This window comes from Mixophyes fleayi, chromosome 4, assembly GCF_038048845.1.
Source record: "Mixophyes fleayi isolate aMixFle1 chromosome 4, aMixFle1.hap1, whole genome shotgun sequence".
Classification (NCBI taxonomy): domain Eukaryota; kingdom Metazoa; phylum Chordata; class Amphibia; order Anura; family Limnodynastidae; genus Mixophyes; species Mixophyes fleayi.
In genome coordinates this window covers 118,862,200-118,881,604 of record NC_134405.1, presented here as the reverse complement: position 1 = coordinate 118,881,604, position 19,405 = coordinate 118,862,200, and the positions used below count along the sequence as shown (strand labels likewise).

General features: G+C 37.9%; 1 protein-coding gene across 2 annotated transcripts in view; it reads left to right on the top strand.

The window, feature by feature from the left end:
- The window catches only part of THSD4 (thrombospondin type 1 domain containing 4), a 637,279-nt gene that overhangs the window by 600,048 nt on the left and 17,826 nt on the right, over window positions 1–19,405 (top strand). For both annotated transcript variants that reach the window (XM_075208082.1, XM_075208083.1), the window contains 6 exons: window positions 2,015–2,111; window positions 2,887–3,132; window positions 4,684–4,813; window positions 9,444–9,648; window positions 11,464–11,637; window positions 12,491–12,664. In XM_075208082.1, the coding sequence (XP_075064183.1) occupies window positions 2,015–2,111; window positions 2,887–3,132; window positions 4,684–4,813; window positions 9,444–9,648; window positions 11,464–11,637; window positions 12,491–12,664 (1,026 nt within the window). The remainder of the gene's footprint in view (window positions 1–2,014; window positions 2,112–2,886; window positions 3,133–4,683; window positions 4,814–9,443; window positions 9,649–11,463; window positions 11,638–12,490; window positions 12,665–19,405) is intronic.

Below are 19,405 nucleotides of genomic sequence, written 5' to 3'. Positions count from 1 at the left end.
AAATACTTAAAATTTGACAAAGGATTTTACGTTATTAATATTTTGAACTTGGCAGTGAAGATGCGTGCTCTAAAACAGCCATCGCTGCCACCATAAATACTATCACGGTCCAAGAAATGTTCAGCGTTTGTTTTTTTATAGAAAAAAAAAAAATCTAGGCTCTTGTCAGGAATCATAAAGTCTTCTAGATTTTGCAATGTGATCATGTAAAATGTTTTATTCTCCTTTAAAATAAACATATTTGTCAAGCGGGAGAGAAATTATACACAAAATCGATGCCATGAGCAGTTTATGTGCACTCTTTGTATATATGTGTTATTATCCTAAAATAGCTCATAAATATTTAATTGTGCCAAGACAAGGCACACGTTCAGTGCACTTTAATTATTTAAATACACGCTGTACAAAATACTTCATACTCCTCAAAACTTAAAGTACATGTATATATATATATATATATATATATATATATAGAATAAGATAAATGCAGTACTAGTTATCTATTGGATCCCCAACAAGATACATGAAAAACACACATTGAAATGCATTTTTTTCCATTCTTACTAAACTGCCAGATAAGGATTGATGAAATAAGGAGAATTTAGCCAAGTGTCTGCATTTGGGTTATATAATTTTTTTAACCGAATAATTATTACCATTCAATATTACATTGTTTACAGCCAATATTCTAATATTTTGTTTCCAGCAATCGAGCACAGTTATCACTTTGCTTCTGTTCAAAAACAGTTAGCCTGCCCAATAAACTTTCATTTCTATACATTGTGCAGTATAACTACAGATAATGAGAGATAGATACTGACAACAGAAAAATAGAAGTGCTCATCTATTAACATGGAGACATGGCCAGGAAGGAATCCTTTCGAGGACCATCTTTAAAAAAAAACTTTTAAGTATAGTTATATTTATATAGTATAAAGACAAGACTTGTATCCAATTTATTTAAAATGTCTCTCTGATTTCAACAGTAAAACGGAGAACTCATTTTTAATGAAGAAGTGTGCTTGTCTGCAGGAGAATCCACTCAACCTTTAGCAAGTGATTTTGAAAAGACACGCAACAATTTCCTTGATTTTTTCATGACAACAGAGAGAGCTGCCTGTGACAAACTTTACTTCTCAGCAAACCAGCATCATATACAGTTACTTGACAGCAGGGTATATATTTATGCCAGCTTGGTCAATGTGAAGACTCCCACCAATCAAGATTTATCGAAAGCTGGAATTAAAATAAACTTAAAATAAAAATAGAACAAAAATATGGGAAAAACTCTTTTTACCTAAAGTATTGTAGTAAAAATAATAGAATCCTGTACAATTGTATTTTACCCAAAGTTTAATCTTTCCCCACAGTTAATAACAGTCTTTGCCCCAAATCAAAAGAATATGTACACGTTAAATTGCCCAATGTGGACTATGTCAATTTTGTTTTGTTATAAGTATGACATCGTTTATTGGACAAGCTGTAATTTAAAATGAAGATTTTAGACCTCAGCCACAATGATTTGTTTCAGATACACTACACTGCGTACTCCTAGCACATGTTTTAGCCTGATGTGTATGATGAAAAATGTTTGGCATATGTTAGTTTTAATGTATACAATGATTTTTCATGTTATGTTCAAATTGTCTGGCCACTAGCTGGACCATTCTTACCTTCATCAAACTTCAGTAACGTTCAATTTATACTACAATCCTATTAATAATGACAGCATGGAGAACATTATTCATTTTTAGTGTTAATTAGTATTTATCAGTTGTAATTAATTCTCTTAATTGGTTGTAATTTATTATTTTATGTCTTACTACATGTATCTTTCACTGCAATACATTGAGCAATACATGTATTGTGCCATCTAGTGGCCATTCATGTCATATGCACACTTGATTGTTATCTGTTTTTGCTTTATATGCAATAATGTATATACAGTAAACAGTATATCGTTCACACAGCTGATGTATATCATATCAATACATAAACTGTATTTCTGTTTTAGATGATACACCAGCAACCAAACCCTGGAATTCATTATGAGTATGTCATTCCAGCAGCAAATACTATTAGTCCACAACTACCGGCTCAACGTAGACCAGGTGATGTTGCCTCCTTAGCACCATTCTGCTTACATGTAATCCACTATTGAACAGCACTACAAAACATGCTGGCCAGGGGCGCATGCAGGGGGGTTTCTGGATCCCCAGAAAGCCTTCCCCTCCGCTAAAAAAGTGCCCTACATAGCGGCATTGTACTATACAGCAAGCGCTGTCAAAGAAGCGTCCGCGGCGGGGATGTATATGTATTGTATACAGCACCGCCGCGGATGCTTCTTTGACAGCGCCGTGGCTGCTGTATAGTACAGTGCTGCTGAAACGGAGCTGCTGCGCATGTGAGGCAGCTCTCTCGCGTTTCTTTTTTTTGGGGGGTGGAGGGTAAAAAATCCTCTGTGCGCCCCTGCTGGCTGGCATTTTATTCCTCTGCCCTAAACAGGCGGAGTAATAATTAGACACTAGTTTTGTGATGCAGTGTATGGCTTAGAATGTAGAACTTGGAAATATTTATGATACTAATGAGAATTATGATAGTGAGCTAAGTTAACTGTTAAATAAATTATTGTACCCAGAAAAAATCTCCCTTTGTCCTTTTCCTTGACCTCATAATATTGTTAGACTAGGGGTAAATCAGTTCATGACAAGGACACATTTTAATGGTATTTTGTGCTGAAGTGGTTGATCAAGTCCAATTTATTTGAGCAACAGGGCTACTTACATCTGCTGGAGACATATCATTGCGTTGTAAAGCACTTTTAATTCAGTTTATGAAAAAATAAAAAAATTTTAGGATAATGTTTTTTTTGTTTTTGTTTTATAGGGGAACCTTTCAATGGCCAGTTAGACATAGCAGATACCTCAAACCCTACAGACAAGAAAGATGCAATCAGTGATACTGATATACACACAGGACAGCCAGCAGGATCCCTGCCCCCTAGGCAGCCAGGGAGAAATCCTTCTCATCAACCAGAAAACCAAGTTCCTCCGCTACAGCCACATCGAAGGAACAGTGACTACAACTGGAAGCAAGTGGGATCAACTGAATGTTCAGTTACCTGTGGAAAAGGTGAGGTGGGTGAAGGGAAGCAAATATATAAGGGGTCATTGCTGTCAATCATTAGTGCTATGTTTGAATATACATAAGGAATTTTTTATTTTTTTTCCTGAAATGCAGTTAAAATTATGTTTCACAAACAATGTCAATAGAAGAAATTACATAGATGTTTGTTTCAACAGCACACACAAAATAAGTATTTATAGACTAAAGGCATAGGCTGGATAGGCATTGAAACATTAAATGTTAATTGCATAAAAGGATTTGAATAAATAGTCAGGCACACACCTGTATTTTAGCAGGGTGCGAGTTGCACAGCAATGTCATTCCATAGAAATGTAAGTGCTATGACGCAGGTGCTTGTTCTTATCTGTATTCTGAACGGTGGCACCTGTACAATTGTATAGAACTCTATGGAGATATACTTACTCCCAGTGTAATTTTTTTTTTATACATCCATCTTTAAGCATTTGTTTATATTTTGGCTAAGCTCAAGATCCAAGGGTCCTCATTATCTTGGGAGCTCCTATACGAACATCTAAAACTTATGGACATGTGTCTGTGGGATAGAAGTTTGTATAGTATAATGGGATGAGTTGGGTAATGCTGGGTGGATCCTTTCTGAATGCGGTCTAGGCGCACTCATACACCTCATTTTGCTCCTACATGTAAAAGCTGGATGAGAATTTTAAATGAATTAGTTCAATGGGTTAGAAGTTTTGCCATTGAAGCCCTTTTCTCACTGCAAAAAGAGTTGTCGTAAATCAGATGACCGACTGAACTTTCAGTACCTTTTAGGTGCACTTTATGTATGGTACGAGTATAAATGTTTTTATTACATTGTGATCAGTGGACCTGAAACACAAACATTTGAGGCATCTAATAAAGAGCATAACATTCCTATACTCTCATGTTTTTTTAACCATATTAAGAGACTCAAACAGGCAGTATTTTAGAAGAAAAATGTAAAATACTTAGGAGGGTGGTCCAAAAATAATGACAGTCTGGTCTTGAAGTGACCACTTCACATTTTCCAACATGCACATTTCTGTTCTCAAGATATTGCAAATGGTTATACAGAGCATTTGTTCAGGAACCCAACTAAGGAGTGGGCAAGCACTATGCACACCATAATTTTTTTAAATATGGTGCACATGTTCATAATCTTCGGTTAGTAAGTGAGCCTTAGTGTCACACCTCTGCTGAACAGCAAAGAAGCCTTCCAGCTGAGCTGCTGGAGCACACACTGATTTATCAGAGTTCTTTCAGACTTGTGTTAATCTTACATGTTTTTGTAGCGAAAAAAAAAGTTAAGGACGGGGATTTTGATTTGGTAAGTGGTCAAGGCAAAAGTTTACACAGGTCACCAACAAGTTTATTACTAGTCCTGGTATAAATAATGTTAGTTCTGGTGAGGAAGTAGTGGGCGTCAGTCTTCAGAGTTACAGCTCTCTCTCTATTTTATGGAGGTACAAGGATCAAAGCAGTAACATTATATTGGGGTAAATAAGTTATCAACAAAATTACCTTTTCATACTTCATTTGCCTTTTCTTTGATTTCAGGATCACGGTACTCTATCTTTCGTTGTGTAAATAGGAATACACATGAAGAGGTGTCAGATGCTTTTTGTGACTTGAGTACCAAGCCCAGTTCCGAAGAGGAGCCATGCAATCACTTTACTTGTCCTGCATTGTAAGTTTCTGGCTTTTACATTTGGAGGGATGTATTTAGAAATGACCCTTTCAAGTGTATACACTATAGCTGATAAGCTCATGCCTCTATCAATCACCACATATTCAATTATTCAATGGGAGCAATAAATAGGTAGTAAAGACCAAGTAGCAAAAACAAACAAATATGAAAAGCAAAAAAAATCAACATAATACCATTTCTATGCTGGTCCTTGAACAATGCTATATTAAAGTTATCAACCCCTTCTTAGACTAGCCTGCCCCCTTAAAGCCGTTGCGCTGAATCACTCGTTTCCCCACCACATGCGTTGCAGGCAGTCGTTAGATTTATAGAGAAGATATATACGGAGCACTATTGGGGCCTTTAAACAGACTGTCTGCCAGCACTAAGAAATGCCCCTTGTTGTGTCTTGTGGCACCGACGGACTAAATCACGTAACAAGGGGAGATCTTTGGAAGTTGGCCAGAGGTGTGGAACCTGCAGTTCCACCCTCTTCCCCTTGGGATATAGAAGAAAGGTTAGTTTTAGAAGGGGTCATTCACCTACATGGTAAATACAGGCCATTGTGGTAGAATACAGATTTAAGAAATGTTCTGAGATACACAAGTTGTGGATCTAGCATACATAATCTGTTTGTTGTCCTCTGTCAGATGTGCAGTGCATTTTATCAAGAGTCACCTCTGTTTGGGTCTCAGAATAAAGGAACACTTACACTTTGGGTCCATGAACTATGTATGCCACACTGACATCTTAGGTGCTATCGTTCTGAGACCCTTGGTCCAGGAACAAGAAGTGCTAACACCTTAGGTCCCAGAACCACCTGACAGTTTCTGGCCCAGAAAAATAGAACTCTAACTCTGATGCAAGCCCCATCAGTCTCTCTTGGCTGACCCTCATCTTTAAAAACATAAGTAGCCAATGGATGAGTTCTGTCTACAGTCTTCTTAGCTCTTCTAAAAATTCTAACATTGCACTCAGATGGAATTTTTCTGTACATAGGTGTTTGAATATGATGAATATATAGTATGTGATTTATCTTTTGCATTCTGCTGTCAATTACTATCTGTTTCTATCTCCTGCTAAAGCTGTGTATCTGTTTAAAATATCATGTATATTTCTATATAGAGGGTTTATACTGAATATGTAATTAACTTCATTTTGCTCCATCTGTTTGAATCCTCTATATAGAGATTATACATTATGTACTACAATTAATTAAAACACAGCTATATATGAAATAAACATATGCTGGGATGGCATTATAAAGAGGATGCTCTAGAAAATAAACATTTGAATGCACTTATTATTACCAGAATATATCTGGTGATTATAGCGGTATAAAGGGAGAGAACTATATTTATTTTTTATTAGTGCTTAGAATGATATTGGAACTGATGTCAGGAGAAAAGGAATTCTTTGTGCCATTCACCACGATAATGTAAACACAGTTTCAAATGGATTCTGCTAACAGTACCAAGAAACATACGCTGGGAATTGAGATAAAGTAGAAAAACCTTACAAGTTACTGGAATATAAGCATCCAGTGGAAAAGTGTGATGAATTTATAATGACTGTGGCATGGTGTAGGGGAGATACATGCCAAGGGCAAAGGAAAATAACGTTTTCTTTCCTCTCTTGACTGGACCTTACTGCATTATTGATTGGAAAATAGCAAGGCATTCATAAAATGTGTATTAAGTAAACAGCCTTTTCTTTTTATCAAGAGATTGCCAGCATTCATGTTGTCATTAACTCTATCGCTGCCCTGTTTTCCTGCATTCTTTGCCAAAAAGACTTTTTGCAAGGAGCTTGTTTTTGTATCCTACAGAAAAAAATTCTAATGATGGGGGTGTAGGTTACCATACCAGGACTGCTGAAAGTTGGCCATCTCTCGTTTATTTTTGTCAGTGCATCATTATCCCTCTCTTAAAGTAAAAGTCCCCCTTTGTGGACCTTTTCTATTTTTTGGTTAAATTTGCAAAATAAAACCACATTGTTGGTTTGATACACACTCTAGCGTATGATATGTGGGACCGGCACATCCAAACCAATGTCCTATACCCGGACACACAATCTTACAAACCTGAGATGTCAATGGATTGAACAGAGTGCCAAGGAAAGCTATTTGCTTTACTCTGTTCAAACCTGATGATGTTGGGTACATGATCATCATCATCAGTTGTTTATATAGCGCCACTGATTCCGCAGCGCTGTACAGAGAACTCACTCACATCAGTCAATGCCCCATTGGAGCTTGCAGTCTCCAGTCCCTAAAAAACACACACACAGACTGGGAGAGACTAAGGTCAATTATAATAGCAGCCATTTAACCCACTAGTATGTTTTTGGAGTGTGGAAGGCAACTGGAACAACCGTAGGAAACCCACACAAATGTGAGGAGAACATACAAACTCCACACAGATAAGGCCATAGTAAGGAATCGAAATCATGACCTCAGGGCTGTAAGGCAGAAGTGCTAACCACTAAATCACTGTACTGCCCAATGATGTGCCAGCAGCAGGCCTAGGACTGTATAAACCTGGCAGTCTGCATATCAAGGAACTGCAGGAAAAGGTCCATGTTAGATATACTCTGCTAGAGTGTTATCTAACCAGCAGATAGATAATGTACAAAATAGACCCCTTTGATCTATTTTTGCACTTTTAACTGCAAAATAAAGCCCAGACATCTTTATGATGGTAATAGTTTTCTAATGTTGTGTTGAGGAGATTATTACATTTCAACATTCAGCAATTCTAACACAGAAAAAACAAAATCAATAAAAAGCCAAGTCTCTAATGACAGGCTGTACTGTATCAATCTGGTTCAATTCAAGCTCCCAGACCCCATTTTAAGTCAATAATCAAAAGGTTAATAATTTTCGCAAAGTAATTTTAGTCAACATATTCCGGTGTAAGCGCTTCTATACATTGTGTAAGATCCAATAAATGTAAATGTCACCTGTCTACTTCAATGTGGGGAAGTAAATATATTTTTACATTCAATAATCCTGAGTACACAGTCTTTTTTTTTGCCAAGCACTTTTTAATAACTAATGTGCGTAGCCATGCAAAGTAAAGCTAATAAATAATGTATAAGACTTTTTGTCATTTTCTTTATAATCTTTCACTGTTTAACTTGTTCTGATTGTACTTGGTAACTACTGCAGGGCTGCCGAATAAATTCTACATGTTAATATGAGTTTGAGGGTCCAGATTATCTGATAACTATGCACAAAAGAATTGGTGCTTAAAATCATTTCTTTCACTTAAGTAAGTGCGAGTTATAAAAAAGTCAAATATTTACATTTTGTGCACCGTATTTTATTATTCAGAGTTCTATTGCTTGTATTAGAAACACAGGATATAACACAAATTATAAGATTAGGTCACAAGTATGTGTAGCTTATTTTCATTAGGTGGTGCACTCACACCCAAGATATGTTTTTTTTATTTATTTTTTTTAAAGGCAAACATTCATCCATCAACCATTAATCCCCAATCCTTTGTCATAAACCCTTCATCATTAACCACCATCAACGCCCCATCATCAATAACATACTCAATTGACCTTATACTGTCATCCAGGTTGGAGTACCGATGTGCTGAGCCCAGCGCCTGCTTGAATACAGAGGAACAATTCAGTTCTTTCTTAGCAGATTTTAACATTTGCTACTCCTGTCAACTGGAGTTGAATAACAGGGAAGGGACAAGGTAGAGTAGACCTGGACGCAAAGGTATATTCATCGGTCAGGAACTATATGTCTTGTGGATGGTGAAGGGTTGTGGCAACAATATGCAGTGATGATGGTGACGGTTAGCAGCACTATCCCCAGCACTAGCCCCTTCTTATTGACTCATTGTGGTTTGACCCCACAAGCTAATAGTTCTTAATTTATTAGTGTGGCTGCTATATTATAGGAAGTCTCAGCCGCTTGTTGGCTTTAATTATTGATATTTCCATTTGGAATGCGGCAGGAAATAAGATTCCCATTGAGTTTTTTTAAAGGAAATTTTAAGCTAATTTGAGTCATACAAGACTAATAACTTTTAACATCAGTGTTAACAGTTGTATACAATGTTTCCAATGCCATATCAGTCTCCAATTTAATACAATAATTATATATAGCAAAGTCAAACAGGTCAAGAGATGCCAGACAGCTAGACTTTGGGGTATTACGGTTTCAGCTTATTTAGGTAACTCACTATAACTGAACTATTAACCAATAAAGCTCAAGTCGGGGAAGATAGTTCAGGCCTGGTCAACCTGTGGCTCTCCAGGTGTTGTGAAACTACAAGCCCCAGTTCTGCCAGTAGATAGCCAGCCGAGAGTGGACAGGGTACGCTGGAACGGGAGTCTCTTAATGTTATCTCTTATTCTTTTATCCATAGATAGTGTAATGAATACTTGCAATAATATTTCGATTCTACAAGGTCTAAAATGTGTTGAAAGGTGCATGTAAATAGTGTAAAACATACATTACCAAAAAGTTGAACACTTTGAATTCATGAAATAAAATAAAACCCAGGTATTTTTTGTGACAGTTTATCAAAATGTTTTACTGATTGTCAATGGTAATACTCTTATTAATTGTTTGTGGACATATTAACTTTGCTTCTCTATTCAATAGTTGGGACATAGGAGAGTGGTCAGAGTGCAGCAAGACCTGCGGCTTGGGAATGCAGCACCGCCAGATCCTGTGCAGACATATATACGCTAACCGCACCCATACTGTGCAACCACATCGCTGCCAGAGCATGGAAAAACCAGAAACAACTAGTAGCTGCCAGCTGAAGATCTGCAGTGAATGGCAAATCAGGACAGAGTGGACACCTGTAAGTTGCAGATGTAAGGGGAATGACTACTGCTCTAGAATTAGGCCAATGCAGCCACTCCACAATTAACTATCGTCTCTCAGAAAGTGATTGTTGTACTAGTCTTGAAGGGAACGCAAAAAAGAGGAAGTAAAGCAACTATTTGCCAAAAATATCAATCAAGTCAATCAAATCAAGGGCTGTGTATTTCTAAGCTGAATAATACACAAAAGAACGTATTTGTTTTTACTTCACATCATGCTCTCTCTCCGTCCTCTGCAGCAGGTTGCCAAGTTGAGAGGGTGGTTCATCTTTATCTAAACATACAGAGAGGGACTGACAGGATTGAAGTCTTACTCTAGAGAAATGCAGTGTGAAACAGTAGAATCATACATAGCGTATGGTCAGTGATGTCACAGATCTGGTTGGGACACTGACTACAGCTGTCTAATGTGTTGGGGAGATGACACATTACATTTTACTAGAATACTGCAATGATAACAGGAGGAAGCCCTGTTTCTTTGTGTCACACAGCACGCTCTCATGCATCCGTAACCATGGTTACTGGGGAGGGATGGATCACAGGGGAGCAGATGCAGTTTTTGGGCTAAGTGGCAAGATAAGGACTTTGCAGCCCTTTGATTGGTGCTAATATAATCTCTAGAGGGGAACAACCCTAATATTTGGGGATACTGGGAAATATACACACAGACTGACAGAAATAAGACTCAATTTCCAGATTGGAGTAGATTATGAGAAATCTCACAGGTTGGGCTATTGTAATCTGGAAGTGTTTGAAAAATGATGCTGCAAAAGTCCCCATATTCATATCATGAATGTAATTGCCATGGGTGCAGACAATTAATAACTCATTGTCAAGGCAGTACAAGTGAAGCAAATGTGCTGCTCATGATCTCACAACAATCCTTCATGGACACCCAAGTTTCCCACTTTTTGCACAGATTGGAGCACTGTAATGCTATATTTTTGGTGTAATTAAATGAAGTAGGAGGATGATAAAGGGGCAATGTGTATTTTCCTGCAGTGCCAACTGGTATAATTGGCTTTTCTTTTGAAACGGCCACGATACAAGCAATATGCATATTATGCTATATCCCGTTTAAATCTCCCTAGAATCAAGGTAATTAAAAACACAGCCATCAACTTGGACATGAATACTCCGCTTCCAATAACATTATTATTTTTTATTTATAGGCCGCTCACATATCACACAGAGTGGAACAGAAAATGTATTCACACATTAGTCTATGGTAGGGAAACTAGACTGTAACCTGGGGCACATAGACCCATCTTCTTAATAAGACAATTATCCTACCAGAATGTTATTGGACTGTGGGAGGAAACCCATGTAAACAACATACACAATCATGCAGATGGTACCCTGGATAGAAGCATTGCCAAAACCCGGCAGAATTGCTAACAACTGGGACACTGCCAAGTAGTAATACAAACAAACCGACAACAGCACATGTTGGAAAGCGGACTTGTACATTGTCTGTTCACCAAAGGCTTATTTGTAGATTGATTGAGACACATAGAACATTCCAAGGCTGACATTAAGCCAGACAGGTTCAGCTGCTGGAAACCATTTGGCTTTATTTGTAAGCCTAGAGCAATCTTTTCATTTGTACATTATCTGTATCTACCAGAAGGTAAAAATATGTTTACATGCACCGTTTCTCATCCTATTTAGTTGCACATGTCATCATGACATCACTTGTTGGACATGACTATACTAGAGCTTGACATTTGTTCACAGAACTGGCAGTCTCAGCTGTTGCAATTACACCTTGCTCTCTTGGTTTATATTCACAGTGTTCTGTGCCCTGTGGGGTGGGGCAGAAGACACGTGATGTAAAATGTGTCAGTAACATTGGAGATAACGTTGACGATGAAGAATGCAATATGATGCTACGGCCAAACGATATCGAAAACTGTGACATGGGTCCATGCGCCAAGAGTTGGTTCCTTACAGAATGGAGTGATAGGGTAAGATATGGTCTTTGAGGAGTATTTCTAGCATTCGGTCACAGGACTTCACTTATGATTATTCAATCCATTTTGCTAAATATAAAATAGGAACACTGAATCTTTGAGGACATTCTGAAAAAGAGGTCAAATGTAAACAAAGGTCTGAGTATGGGTCTCTTACAGTGCAGTGGAAGAGCGCAATAAAGTACAAAAGCCAACAGATAGGGAATATGACACACAATGGAGCTAAAAAGTATCTGAAAGACTGCTAAACATGGCCTGGATCACACTGTGCAAATGTCCTAGGTGATAACTGGTGCTGTAAAAGGGTAACCTTCAGCACATGAATTAGGAAAAGTAAATTACTTGTATTTACACTGCAATTTAAAGCTAAAACAAGCCCCTTCCCAACTCTAAATCTATCTAAAGTGCAACATGGTTTTGCCAAGGTGCAAATTTGCTCATTTGTTTTGCTTTGTTCATAATGCTAAATGAGGCCCTAATTCTATTAAAACTAAACATTTTGTTTATATATTTCTTGAGGTCTTGATTTGTGCCCATTGACTCATTTTTTTCCTTCAACTATGCATTCCATGAAAGAAAGAAATGAGTGAATGCATCGATGCCATCCCCCTGCTATTCATAGCCGGTTCAGTACGGCTGTCATGGTTGCAGATATGACACTTGGGAGTGCAAATAATCTCTCACTCAGTCACATTTTATATGCACACTGTGACCACTGTTTTTGAATATTCCAAATGTTTTCAGCCTATTATAGTTTGTATTAAAGCCAATTAAGCAGCATATGCTGCACGGCTTCACATTGGCAAGTACTGTCGGTCAGAGTAATTGCATCCTGCTTCATTCCCAGTGCTCAGCAGAGTGCGGAGAGGGAGTGCGGACACGGTCAGTGGTTTGCATGTCCAATCACATCAGCAGTCTACCGCTAGAAGGCTGTGGAAACAACAGACCGCCAGAAACTACAACCTGTGATAATGGGCCATGTCAAGGCAAGGTCGAGTGGTTTACTGGAGCTTGGAGCCAGGTAAGTCTCTTTACTGCACTCAGCTGATTTCCTGTCTGATTGAAAATAAAGAAACGTTCTGCAGTTTAGTAAACCTCTAACTGTACCATGTGAATAGCACAGTCTAAGTTGCCATACAAATATTAAAAATATTTTTTTTAAAAATTACTATTGCATTTGATTCTTTATTACAGACTAATAATGCCATGAGCCCATTTACAACAAAGAAAATTAAACTATATAGTAAAATATAACAATGCTTTTAGAAATAAAAAAAGAGGCATTTGTCATTTAAATGTAAACTCTTTCTTAGATTTTTATACTGTTGAGAGCCTTATTACTAAAGAATGAAGTAGCAACTGTTACACGGTTTTCTTTTATATGTCCTTGTCGAGAATCACATACAATATATTTTTATTTACTTACAGAAACTGGCCATTAAATTTATACCATCCATCCAGAACTGCAGCTGTAGAGTTCACTTTTTATTTTCTCTTACCTATTTATAAGATTATTACCTTACTAATCTCACCGTCATTGCTTTTTTAAATTTTTTTAATGTGTTACCTGCAAATCAATTGTACATTCTCCATTTATGTAAACTGGTAAATTAATGGTATATGGGTCAGTGACTGTACGTTATGGCATATGGGCTAGGGAATGTACACTGGCGAAAGTGGTGTTCCAGCCCTCTGTGCCACCCAAGTTACACAACAGTCTTTGCCCCTTCAGTTACTGGCATTCCACAAGAAATGACTGTTGCTGGAAGAACAAAGGTGTGCAATCTCCTATTTATACTTAAATAAATCTGTCTTGTATGCTGTCTGTTCTATACAACTGTTCAAGGAACAGTTGCTTGGGAGGGTAGTGCTTCTCTATCAGTTCAGAAGCCAGAACGTGTCTGACTTTTAAATGTTTTAGTTAACAGAAATCATTTGTAAAGCACAAATGTGGCTTATTTGATAAAAATAGTGTAAGGTGCACACAAATGTGGTGTAAACGTGCAGCTCCACCTAATGAATAGGGATTCAGTTTCCAATTGGATTTGAGTAATACAAACAAGCCGTTCTGTCTGACTTTATTGGTAGCTTCTCCTCCAATGAAATTCAACAATCAATCAAACTTAATTTATTGGCTGTTTGAGTTCACTAACAAAAAAGCAACCAGTACAACAAATGTTTCTTTGCCCTTAAGGTGTTCCTACAGTCGTTTTCAAGTGAGTATGTTTTCTAGTGTGGCAGCACTATAGGTCCAAAGAGTACTATGACCACACCGCAGCCTTCATAAAGATAAACAGTAGCCCAGTAATACAACCTTTAGTGTTTAGTTGAATACAATCTCTCTCGTTGCTTTTCCTCTCCTTAGTTTTCCTCCTTTGGTCTTTCAATCTAATCTCCTGTATAGTGAGTTTCTTATAATTTGCCTTTACATGTGTTTAAAGGTGTTCCGCCAGTTTACCAAGTAGAGAAGCGTAGAACTGCAAAAGTGGGATAAAGTGAAAACTATTGTAAAAAATGCATACAACCGATATAAAAACCGAAAAGGGAAATGAAACCTATGAAGTAAAACATGCAAAGCATGAAAAAGGGACCTGTCTCAGGTTAGGTTTTAGGAATTTCCCAATGGAAACATGGGGATTTTCCTGCTCTGAGTAATGTCTTGCTAAATTAATTGAATACATCTTTTTACTCACTACATAGTGGTAAAATAACTAACAGATATTACTGTGAGAACATTGAGACATTTTAATACTTTTACTCTTCTGTGTAGTAAGAGAAGCCAGAAAAATTCAACTTTGGTCATTGTATAATAGACCTTTAGTTTATTTTAAAAGTTCCAAGGGTCCAATGAGCCTCTGCAAAAGGAACTCAAATAGTTTTTTTTTTTGTAATGCATCTTCAATAGACGCAGATAAACTCTCTGTGCTGGAGTGTTATATGCAGCCATCTGAGGTTAAGTTAATAACTCTTTTGCAGCAATAATCCATTAACACATTGTGTTTATTTTCATATGGAGATCCCGGAGAACAGTACATCTACTCTAAATAGCTGTTCAAGGGAACTGTACAAACAGAATGTAAAACTAATGTAAAGATTTATAGATTTATAAAGACTTTCTCCTTGTAAGGCATTGAATAGCTTCAATTGTACAATGCACTATACTATGGTTTTGTTTTTTTTAAATAAAGCTGTCAGTTTTATACCCCAATTTAGAATGTACAAAAAGAATCCCAAAAAAGGCACATTGTTAAGTGGTAGAAATGTATTAACTTTAGAATTGCCAGGCTAGACTCTGCTGTGACTTTGTCTAATAAGGAACAAAACAAAAAGTAAAAGCTTTAGCATTAGCCGATTTTGCTTAGTGGCACTAGGAGTATTTAGGTGACAGATGAAGAATACCCAGTTTGGCTATGCCTCAGCTTCCCTAAGGCGACCCTGTTAAGATACATCTAAACCCTTGTTTCTATTTCAAAGTTTCTTTTTATTCATGTTTAAAATATGCTGTTGCCAGTGCTAGAAGTGCATTAAGCAAAGAATCAGAGTCATGAAAGGTACACTATGTCTTCTTGGTAGGACTGTTGCTCGACCCCGGCAAGTATAGTTCTTAAAGCCAACATTCCACTGAGTTGGCTCAAAAGTGGCTGCTAATGAAGACTTTCATTATTATATCCATCTGGCACAAAACGGAGAGCTTGCAAAATGTTATGCTGATCTATTCTATTGTACCTTTGGCCCAGAGCTCTCCACAGGTCACTCAGGCTTTTTTTTTTGTTACACGACTGAATGTTTCACGCATTTGATCAAAATAACAGTGGTAGTGGAAGACTCATATCTGCGCGCAGCATTACTCTGTTATTTTCTAGTTGGATTCTAATCTACACATGTTCTAAAGTTGTATAATACTACTACTACTACTACTACTGTGCTTTGTACGGAATAAACTTGTGAGAGGCTTGGAAGATTTGTAAAATAGGAAGGAGTTTGGCAGCCCTACTTAAGTTGCAAACTTGATTTATAGCATGATTATAGCCAGTAATGAAGTGCTGTATTCAATTGTGAGATAAAGAAACCCACTGAGATAGAAATATGGCAAAATGAAAAGTTCAGTAGTTTAATTTGACTGCATAAGAATACTTTTGAAACTGCAAAGGGAAATGACAAGTAAACAAAGAAATTGAACATTAATCTTTTTAGGAGACTAGACCTCATAAATAATGTTTCCAATGTGAAATTTGCTGTTGTGTGTAGTGCTGTTAAATAGCTGGTCCATGCAGTTTCTCTTTGTACTGCTGATAATATAAAAGTCATTTACATCTGTAAGCACTGCAGCTTCTGTTATATACTTCAACAGCTTTACAATATAACTTTCTGGTTAGCAAACATACTGTATAATATAACCCTAAATAACAAGCACATATTATACAACTGCGGGTGACCAGTATACCATACTTACCGACTTTCTTCAGCTCTCTTCCGGGAGCCAGCGAGTGCAGGTGGGCGTGAGGGGGGCGGGGCAGCCAAAATCGGGTCATTTTGGCCCCGCCCCTGTGACGTCATTTGACAGCGGGGGCGGGGCCAAACGCCGCGATTCACCGGGAATCGCGTCATTTGGGATCTAATTCTGCCCACTTCACTAGGAAGTGGGGCACTTCCTAGTGAAGTGGGCAGAATTCGAGAAATTGCCACACTCGTCCGGGAGACTCTCGCAAAATGCGGGAGTCTCCCGGAAATTCCGGGAGAGTTGGCAAGTATGCAGTATACTATACAGCCCCAAATAACAAACATACAGTACATCCTTATGGGGTACCCTTAATGACCAGTAATATTAAACCCAAGGCTATTTACTTCTTCACTCCCCCTATTGCACTCCATGGGTTTCCAAGAACTGGGTCAGATAGAGTCAGAGGGCCTGATTCATTAAGGATCTTAAATGAAGAGGTATCTTATTTCAGTCTCCTGGACAAAACCATGTTACAATGCAAGGGGTGCAAACTAGTTTTCTGTTTCGCACATAACTTAAATACTGACTGTTTTTTCATGTAGCAAACAAATATATTTGATAGCTTATTTGTACACTGAAATTTAAAGTTGATATTTGTGTGCTACATGAAAAAACAGTTTTGTAAAAAAGTATGGGAAGCCATAAATGCCAGCTATATACTGGGCTCACTAAGGTCCTGATTATTCTATGTTTTGTATATATTGGTGGATTCACTCATTAGGAAAAACCGAATAAAGGATAAGGAGCCATTTTTTAATGTATTTCATTTTTTGGTGTAAATTAAGGGGAGATAAGTGGCTGAATGTTTCACTCAGCTGAACAAAATAAGAGTGTTAGTGGAAGACTCTTGTATGTTTACAGTACTATTATGTTGTGTTCTTGTAGGACTCTAATTTATGCATGTTTTAAAGTTGTTTACTACTACTACCATGTTTAGTACAGAATAAACTTGCAATAGGATGGAGATTTTCAAAAAGACCAGAAGTGAAAAAGACTGAACGTGTTATTCCAATACATAATTTAAAATTAAAATAAACATATATGAATGAAGAAGACCTGCATTGCATATCCTCATAGCCTGGCTTTAACGACTCTTCAGGACTAGTTCCTAGGACTTTACAACAGCCACATTTCAGAACATAAAATAAAAGGTCTGTGAACATAATGCAGGAACAAAGTGTTTTTACAGTGTCACTTTCTCAAGACCCCACACCTCACCAACACAATCTCAACACCGATAAAAAGCACTCAGGCTGAAACTCTAACACTACATATTTTTGTTTTAACTAGCCTAGGAAGACTTGATATTGCCGACTAGTTTGACATTCTGCTGCAAAAATTTCAGTCATAATTAATAGTGTGTAATCGAGTGTAATGCAGATAAACGTCAAGGAAACATTTTTCAGGGGTTGTACACTGCAATAAAAACAAGGGGAGGTTTTATTTACATCCTGTAATGTTTATGAGGCAAGAAAATAATTTCCAATATGCTACAAAGTGTATATTAGATTAAAAAAAAAAGGTTCAGATTATTTAAAATATGAAGTGCCATTACATAAATTATATAACTAGCATTTATACTCACTGCCTATAAAGCTTTAATGGAAAATAACACTATACATTCACCTTTACTACACGTACTATTAAACTTTATATCATTGTAAACTCTTGCATATTAAATGCCATTTTAAGTCCAATAAAAGTACAATTGAGGTGTGAGTAATATCTGTAATAAGGCTTTATAATAATCCTGTAGATACATAGCAATAGTTGCAATCTTTGTGTACCTTATGTTTTTTTAACTCGGGTGTTTATTAAAATTTTTTGTAGAAGTTAAGAACATTCAAACACAGCAACCGAACAAAACAAATCACCAACTAAAAACAACTATAATGTACAATGTTGCTAGACTGTGTAACACACAAAGTGCAGTAATATTACAATATAGAAACTTTTAACGATGTGAAATTCAAGTTTAATTGTTTTAATTGTCCTACAATATATAATTATGACCATCTCAAAATATTTAACATCTTGTTAATATGAGTTTCTCTATTTTTGTGTAGAAAATTACATTCAATAAAATATACAAAACTTGTAAATAGACTCTGATAACACCCCGCCCCCCCCCCCCCCAAAAAAAAGCCCACCCCCAAAAACAACTAAAACAACTAGATGTAATGTCTTCGCTCGTTGGGTATTTGTCACTCACCGGACCGTGAGTGCCTCTTCCCGGACATTTAGGAACCGTGGTCGTCCACCATCCTGAGGGTCTGCGCATGCGCAGCCCTTTTCTATACTTCAGTGTATACCCCTTTAACTCAATTGGCAGATCAGGCAACCTCCCTATATTAAGCACCTGTGGTCAACACCACGTTGCCTGATCTTGGAGTCTCATTCCTCATGAGTCTCTGAAGGTGTTCCTGTATTCCTCGTGTATTCAGCGCTGCTGATTCCTGTGGTTTCCAAACCACTTCTATTCCTGTGGTTTCCAAACCACTTCTACTACTGTGGTTCCCATACCACTTCTACCATCAACTGTATCATCATGACTGTTTGCTGATTCCTATCCGCTGCCTCCGTGCACTACAGTCTTCTAAACCACTTCAACGTTATTTTATATCAATGTGACTGTTTGCTCATTGCTATCCGCTGCCTCCGTGCACTCCAGCTTTTACTTCACTCACCTGCTTCTCATCAAGTCTGTTTGCTGATTCCTATCCGCTGCCTCCGTGCACTACAGTCTCCTGCTTGCAACTCGCCTGTGTTCATCATCGTGACTGCCAGCTGACTACTATCCGCTGCCTCCGTGCACTACAGTCTCCTGCTTGCAACTCGCCTGTGTTCATCATCGTGACTGCCAGCTGACTACTATCCGCTGCCTCCGTGCACTACAGTCTCCTGCTTGCTACTCGCCTGTGTTCAACATCGTGACTGCCAGCTGATTACTATCCGCTGCCTCCGTGCACTACAGTCTCATCTCATCTTTGCTGTGGCTTCCTCGAGACTGCCGCTTTCATTACCATCTGCTACACTTCGTGATCAACAGCTCCTGCCCTGCGCTGCACTCCTGTTTCCCATCGCTGTTGGTTCCTGTGGTTGCTACTGGTTACCTCCGTGTGCCGCTGAGTCCTGCTGCTGTGGTCAGCGCTATCGTCCATCTCCTGCTGATCCACTCTCTACGCCTTCACGTGTTCCACTGGTCTCTACCCTCCTGTCAGCATTGGATTTGTATCTCATCTACTACCCTCTGCTGGATCA